The sequence below is a fragment of the Podarcis tiliguerta genome (genome assembly GCF_965153285.1).
Source record: "Podarcis tiliguerta genome assembly, chromosome: 6".
In the NCBI taxonomy this organism is placed as follows: domain Eukaryota; kingdom Metazoa; phylum Chordata; class Lepidosauria; order Squamata; family Lacertidae; genus Podarcis; species Podarcis tiliguerta.
In genome coordinates, this window is record NC_139539.1 from 13,232,843 (window position 1) to 13,241,224 (window position 8,382).

The following is an 8,382-nucleotide window of genomic DNA, read 5'->3' on the forward strand; positions in this document are numbered from 1 at the left end:
AACCTGATCCTTCAGAGGGAGTATGATCCCCATCTAGAGCAGGCAACACAACATTCAGCTGGAGAAAGGAAAGTTAATTTAAAGTTAGCAGGAAAGCCAAACCTACACAGGAGCATCTTGTGTGCACCTAAAAACATACGAAGTCAAAACATCTAAACTGACATCAGTTAAATTAACAGAAAACACTTTGTTTCATAGTGAAAACAGTCATTAGTACAGCAGGTGCATTCATGAGTTGCCCACTGTTTCACTTATACCCCTATGGTAAAGACAGGAAGCTAATTGTTCCTCAGCAACTATACTGCATTTCAAAAAAGGATCACATGTGCACACGTTCCTTGCTATGGTAACAGCACCTGCACAACAGCCTACTGTGACTAATTCCTTCCGGATGACTTCTCTTATCACATCTGCAAATCTTTTTTTCTGCATGTAGCCATTTACAGCACACAGACTTTTCATGGCAGCTAGAGTACTGTAACTCAAGAGCAAGCACAGTAATTCTGTGCTTCCTGTATCACTCACCCTACTGTGCTCGCTGAGCTCTTCTTTCCACTGAGGTTTAAATTTTTAATTCACAAAAATTCAACAAACAGCTAAGCAGCCTGCAACACAATTTTTAATTACTACATATTTTTCAGTATTTTAAAACTTAAAAACTGAGACAAGGTTGAAAAGGTGATGTATATGTTTTAAATAATTGCCAATTCCATATTAATAGTGTGTGAAGTGTGTGAAGAATACTGCACAAGACACAAAACTGGCACAATTCCTGCTCAGATGGCATATATTTGCTTCATTCTTAATAAGTCACAGTAAGTCACAGGACATTTAAAATAATGGTTTAATCATGAAAGTACCTCTCTCCTGCCACATAGGTTCACACTGCTCCAACAAGTCATGATTGGACTGGGTTCATTTGTTCCCAACAATCCATGAGGTCAGAAAAAACTGAACTTAAAAGAATACAATTTTGTACCTACCCACGCATCTGTTTCATTTACTTTGATTGGGCTTTTAGTGCACATCCACTAGTGGAGAACTGTGTATAGGTAAGAGAAAGATGACAGGAAAGGCCAAAATGAACTGAACAAAAATTATGATTAGTCGCTGCAAATTTAGGAAGTAGTTGCTTATAGACTAAGATGTCAGTTTTAGTGGCATGAATGGGAAGGGTCTGGGAGTAGAAAGAATATGGGTTTGCACTGAGAATGGAATGGATTGACAAGAGTCTGACTTATGATTATTTCTACATATAATGTGCAAAAAGGAAAACTTACCTGAAGCACACCAAATTATGGTCAAATCTGGCCAGGATCTTGCATTCTCATTTGCTTTCTTGAAGCCCCATCCAGATGCCAAAGAGTTTAGAACTACTCTTCTCATAATATTTTCCCCGCTTTTTACTTGCTATCTCAAGCGAGGTAAGAAGCCACCCTAACCCACACTATCTATGAGTGCTGCATCCTTCAACCTCAGTTTTTATGCATGTCTGTTTTTCTCAGTTGTCAGGGAAACACTACAATTTCTATTGTTGCAGCTTAGCATCTAGATCAGTATTACTACAGACAAAATGGTTTAGAAATATAAAGGCAACTCATTTAATTTCACTGTTTGCCTAGAGGCCAGGAATCATTCTAACATCTATGCAATCTTCTTCCATTATTAAAGAGTTGAAAGAGCTTAAGTTCACAGAAAATTTGTTTGAATGTTTCAGTCTATATGAAGCTTCTTTTTTTTTTTTTACATATAAGCAATGCTGTCTATTTTAAGCCTGTAATTTAATCCAAATAACATAACACATATGAAAGATGTTACCATGAAACTACCTTTTCCAAAAGCAAACACATATACATTTCAGAAAGCAGATTCATTTTATTTAATAAGTAAAAATTAAGTCAGAGCTGTCTCATACTGCATACTAACTGCTAACCAAGGTGATGTATCATACAGTCATAATAATCTGACTCAGTATCAGGGAATTTTGGAAGGTTCACTATTACAAATTCCTCCTCCCCTTTCTCCTTACTCATGTTTAGTGATACTCTCCCTCCTTTCCTGCTTTGAAACAAACCCCAGCTTACCACTGCACCCAAACCAACAAGCCATGATTTGTTCTTGATCAGAAGCCATGGTAAAACCCTGAAGTTTCTAAGATAATAATAATAATAATAATAATAATAATTTATTTGTACCCTGCCCATCTGGCTGGGTTTCCCCAGCCACTCTGGGCAACACACATTCTCCCCAACCTAACCCCCTGCTTCCAGACTGAGAAGGCTTGAGTGGGCTAATTCTTTCTCCTCTCTTCTCCCCAACCCCAACCCCTTCAACATTCTGTACCTCTTGAAACCATCTTATTTTGGGGTGGCCCCATTTGACTTCTATGCCGATAGCAAATCCAGGTCAGAAAGGCCCATTATATCTGAAAACAGAAAACATCTGCATTTTGAAATCCATTTTTAAATATAAAATTCAAGTTGCATTGTATACATTCATAGAAATACATTCATAGAGATACATATGGGAATCCCCCAAAGCACAGAAGTGTATGGTGTCATGAACAAAGATGCTTGTGCCTCACTGACTGAAAGTAGCAAGAAATTAAGATACTTCCCAATTTACCACACTCAAATTTACCATAACTAGGAAAGTCTAAAAATGGGTTCTTTTCATCTCTCTGAGACTGGGAGCTAGGTCTCCCAATAACAGAAGCCAGCAAAGTGAGCCAAAGCACAGATGGGAGACAATATTGGCCTGTAGGAGTTTCACCTTCATATACTTCAAGCGGCCTCTGGGCCAATTCAAAACATGCAGATGTGTGCTTCACTTCCTAAATTGTACAACTGAGGTTGCTGGTTTGAGAATCATATGTTTGAATGATCCATCAAGAAGAAATTCCCCAAACACAGAAAACTAGATGATCAGGAAGGAAGGAAGGGAGGTTCAACTGCTTTTCACTTGTGTAAAAGCTTCCTTCACAGGATGACATTTTTTTACACATTCAAACACTGTCAGAAGTGGAACAGCCAGCAGCAATGAATATTATTTCTGCATATTTAGGAACAAAGGAAGCTGCCTTATACCACGGCCAGACAAGTTATCTGTCCAGTCCAGCTCCATTTTACTCTATTCAGTGGCAGAGCTTCATGCTCCGGCTGGCGCGCATCCTGGGGGCGTGGTGCGCTGTTTGCGCGGGCTGGGGGGCAGCTGCAATGGCACCTTGCTGGGATTGCGCTGCCGGGGGCGGTGCGCTCCCCCCGCACTCCTCTTCCTCCACCAGTGACTCTATTCTGACCAGAAGTAGATTGCCAGGGTCTCAGGTAGTGATCTTTGCATTACCTATTGCCTAATCCTCAAATGGAGAGATGCCAGGGTTTGAACCTGAGATCTTCTGTTCACAAAGCAAGTAGTGAGTGATGGTCCCTCCCTGGTTCTTAATTTGAGGAGGAAGATTTGCAGTCAGCCAGGAACATAAATATGCTTGAAGCATACAAGCTATATTATTATAACTGTATATATAATCAGATGAAATGTGAAACAACAAACCCTTGTAAGGATACCTACATACACATGATTGTACAGTATCTCAGTACTCAAGCATACACAATTTTACCAGGCTTGTATATGACCATATTGTAAAAATTCTGTCACTTTTTTAGCTTTCATGTAGTTATCAGTTGTCACAGTAACACTAAGATTCTCCCTTTTGCACTCTAATGTCTAGAACTATGTTTCCATAGTTACAGAGAAACCTTAGTAATTCGGCTGAGACTTATAACAGCATTTATTTTAACTTATCACTACCAGCAATAGCTACGGTATGTTTTACAAAAGATGTCATCAACAGCTTGGGGGCCAGCTGATAGCACTAGCTAAAGAATGAGGAAAGGGCAATCTCGCCTCCTCTGTTAAAGCATTGCACGGCTGAAAATTTAAAATATTAGCCATTAGAAGAACCCTGCAGGATTTGATGCATGACTCAGCTAATTATCCCATAAAGAGAGCCCTGCAAGATCAGATCAAAGGTCTACCTAGCCCAGTGGGAATTATTTTTGAAAGGGATGTATAGGGTTACACTGTTCAACATCATTTAAAAGGCGGTACTGTACACAAGGTACATAAACTCCTAAAGAATCTGGCAATCCATGATAACTTCACAAGTGGCAGGGAGCGGTCCCCCAACAGCAGCACTACAAGCTGCTGCAAAATGGAGGAACTACGACTCAATGCACTTCTCAGTACAACAAGGTGCATTATGTCTCCTTGTTCACTCAGCTGTAGACTGAAACAAGAACTGATACCTGCATGGTATTTCTCTATGTGTCACCCAGCTGTACTTTGTGAAAGCATGTCCATACTAAAGAAGATTTACAGTTGTTCATGTATTTTATTCTGCTTGTTGCTTTCAGGTCTTAAAATGTACATCGCTCAGGTATTTTATATATTGAGCAGTATAGAAATTCATACAAATAAATAAACCAACCCCAATACAACGCACTCACACTTACCATGGCATATATACTTAGAGAAAGTGAGATCAAGAAACAAGTGTCTTATGTCTGAAGTATTGGCATAAGATAATGAGGCCTTTTAGCAGGGACTTTGAAGAACTTAACAGAGATTTATAATGTTCCAAAAATGAGTTATCTTTGTCAGCCAAATGATCAGAAATAGTTTCAGGACAAAGAAAGTATTAATTTGTACAATACAGTGGTACCTCAGGTTATGAACTTAATTCGTTCCGGAAGTCCGTTCTTAACCCAAAACTGTTCTTAACCTGAGGTGTGCTTTTGCTAATGGGGCCTCCTGCTGCCGCCACACTGCCAGCGTGCAATTTCCATTCTCATCCTGGGGCAAAGTTCTCAACCCTAGGTACTACTTCTGGGTTAGCGGAGTTTGTAACCCGAAGTGTTTGTAACCTGAGGTACCACTGTATATAATTAACTTACAAAATCCATTACTATGAATCATTTAGATACCTTAAAAAAGGATCAGACTAATTTGTACAGGACAAGTTTATGTTATCAATAGGTAGCTGTTCAAAAGCAGTACACATCCAATTAGTAAGAAGTTTAAGAAGTTATTTGGCTGGGGTAGTCACACAAAACATGGGTTCACAGCACAAAACTATGGCATCAGTTTTGGGGGAATCTTGAATTTTGGGGTCACAAGTTAATGAAGCCCTAAGGAGGCTGCAGAAAGAGACTCTGTTGCGAATATGACAAGGGCAGAACTTACAAGTCTATTAGCAAATCAACAGGAGACACTTAAGGATTTAATTAAGACCCTGCTGTGCCCTATGGAGGAGCTATTTCAGGGATTTAACACCAAGCTTGAAGCTCTGACAGAATCTACAACAATGACAAAATTACAGGCACATGATGAAAAATTTACCCGTCTTCACAGCTGAAGATATGGAAATGAGAAATAGACTAATGGATTTGAAGAATAGTTCTAGAAGATATAATCTTTGTTTTTATTTTTTAAAGAGTAAGCTAAAAAGGGGGGCTCCACACAATTTATTGTTTCATAGCTAACAACAATACTCCCCAATTTGAAACTATATATGGCTGCTTTGGAGTGTTTCTATAGTGTGCATTGCTCCAAACCATGAGACAAAAACTGCAAACTAAATGGGAGCAATTCAAATAGCCAGACTACTCTGCCACCAATTGCAAGCTCCTCTATCCAACCCAACTGTAAAAAAAACACACAGCAACTAGCCCCTGAGAAACACCTCCCAACCACAGGAGGACAATACAGAGGGAGAGTTTCTGCAATCCATAAAATACTACTCCAAGACACTGTACATTTCCCCAACACAATTAATTAAAGAACAATGGGAACCAGATTTAGCTCAAGAAATAGATTCAACCCAATGGTCCATCACACTGTCAAAATCACCCCTTAACTCAAATTTGCCAGCAAAAAGGAGCTCACACTACAACTCAACTATAGATATTTAACTATAGATTATATTTAAATCACTCAGTAAAACATAGGAGTAATGTACAGGTCCACCTTCTCCTGTATCATTCTGCATCCACCCTCAAACTGGTTCTTTAGCATGCATTTGTCACCCATACAACGTGTATACATTTGACAAGCAATGCTCACCTTTTGTGGTTTCCAGACATTTATTTCTTCCCTGAATCCCATTTGCAGCCTCAATGTAGCATACAGGTGACTTGCTGTCCATAACATTTATATCATGGCATGCATGTGGGTTCACTATGCTGGGAGCATCCAGCATATGCAAAGAACTGCTTGGGGCTATGATGCTTCCTTAGCAGGCTTACACAGCAAGGGTAACCAATATGGTTGACTAAAACTTTCATTATCTCTGCTCATTGGCTATGCTGGCTGGGGCTAATGTGAGTTGGGAATGCAACAACACAAATCAACTGAAATGTAAGAAATTTGGGTAACATAGTACTGACAAGTCTAGTAAGACTCAGTGGCAGCTACATTGGTGTATTTGTCATATTGACAGCAGCAGAAATACACTTGTGTAATTTGGTAATTGACTCACTCCATTAGTAAAATCTTAAAATAATTTTAAATAGGAGAATTACATTATGCGTAATGCTCAAGGCAGGTATTATACCATCAGCTTTGCAATAGTTGGGTATAGTTAAAGTATGAAAAATCTCAGAAAGATAAACATTTCTGGAAGTTCAGTCAGAGCGCACCATAAATATGTACAAAAATGCAATGGATTACTCATCAGCACATAGTCAGTTATACAAGAACACTAGTTAAGATTGACTTTCACAAAAGTTTATGTCTGTCACCATGGAAACCAATTCTGCATTACTATTTAGCACCCTCTAGTGTGCGGTTTTTATGTGGCATATTTCTTTTATCAGTAAGAAATCAATTAGGTAATCTGCATACCGTAACAATATTTGGAAAAAGGAACGGGTCATGAGAAGAAAAAAGAAGGCATATCAAGAGATTATTAATGCTTGATACAAAAAACATGTATCTGGAAGACACGGTACACTGACTTGCATCACAGCATGTTAGCAGCTCCTGCATATAGATACAAGCCCATGTATATTTTTAAAGATGAAAACCTAACACCAAGAATGTTCAGATAGAGCAAAAATTAGTAGTTAAATAACAACACTCAAGATTTAATATAAAGTAAAAATCTAGTTATCCCCAGAAGTTTAAATTAAAGCTCATGATACCCTGTTGGATAATGCAAATATCATTTGAATTAGACAAATAAAACAAATCCACCTTTCGTTACTTCTTTACAAGTTATATATTGTTTCTTATAAAAAGCTATACATTAAACAAGAGAGACAAGCAGCATGGTAGCCAAAGGGACTGTATGGTTCCCATCACCTACCCACACTTTCAGTTCTTCCATATTTTCAAATTTATGAATGATGGTCCTTTAGTGAAGAATGCTGACAAGTCTTGTATATCTATTGTTCTGAAGTCAGCATTATTGTACACATCACTTTTTCTGACTTAAACACAACAGATAATTATTTAAAGTACAAATATATCCAGACACTTGAGATCACAGTTAAATAAATCATAACTGTATGTGAAGAACAGCATCAAAGTAACAGAACCTGTTAACAGCTATTTTGCAAAGTTAGTCCATTTCCAGCAAGCATCACTTATGCAGAGGCTTGGATTAGACAGATACTTGAACATTTACACCACTAAATTAAAAACTAATTGTTTTTGTTTTAAATCAAAACAATTGTGTGTGAAGAGTTTTAGCTATTTTGGTTCTTATAACCCCTAACATATAAGCCATTATTTAGAAAAAATTATACTGCTACATTATACTGCTACTGAACATTATTTTAACAGATTGCTGACAAGTTATTAGACATTATTTTGAAAGGTGGGATCTAATACTAAACTGTGGGACAGGATAGCTAGGGCTTCTTTACAAAACAACTGTGGAAATCAGTGTCTGTCTCTTTCTTACAAACTGGAAAATGCTCCCAACCATCATGAGATTTCAGCCAAGGCTTGGAACAAGCTCTGTTTAAGGCCTTGTCCAGCATAACACACTCATTTTAATCAGCAGGCAGTGCAACCCACCTGTCCACCTTCAATAGCATAGGATTATCACAGGCAGCAACTGCTCATCCTTTAGGTCATTGCACTAATAACCGGAGGTTTGGAATAATGCTAATTGATAATGCCTGTCATCCTTCATGAATTTGTCTAATTCCCTTTTCAAGTCACCTAAATCAGTGGGTCTAATCAATGCTTGGATGAAGGATCGTCCTAGTGTATCATCCTACACTGCCTTCAGTTATACTTAAGAGTGATAGGATACAAGTGTTATAAATAAGGCTTGTGGAAGTGAATACATTCAGTTTATATGCTAAATACAAAATG

The 8,382-nt window shown here is 38.2% G+C and overlaps 1 protein-coding gene and 1 long non-coding RNA gene across 2 annotated transcripts in view; one reads left to right on the forward strand and one right to left on the reverse strand.

The window, feature by feature from the left end:
• The window catches only part of ZNF831 (zinc finger protein 831), a 37,033-nt gene extending 33,886 nt beyond the window's left edge, over positions 1 to 3,147 (reverse strand). Inside the window, 4 exon segments of the mRNA XM_083447246.1 lie at positions 4 to 21; positions 23 to 58; positions 984 to 1,042; positions 2,344 to 3,147. Of these exon segments, the coding sequence (XP_083303372.1) occupies positions 4 to 21; positions 23 to 58; positions 984 to 1,028 (99 nt within the window). The 5' untranslated portion in view covers positions 1,029 to 1,042; positions 2,344 to 3,147.
• Positions 1 to 8,382, forward strand: part of LOC310680755 — a 90,453-nt gene that overhangs the window by 67,779 nt on the left and 14,292 nt on the right. The window lies entirely within an intron of this gene.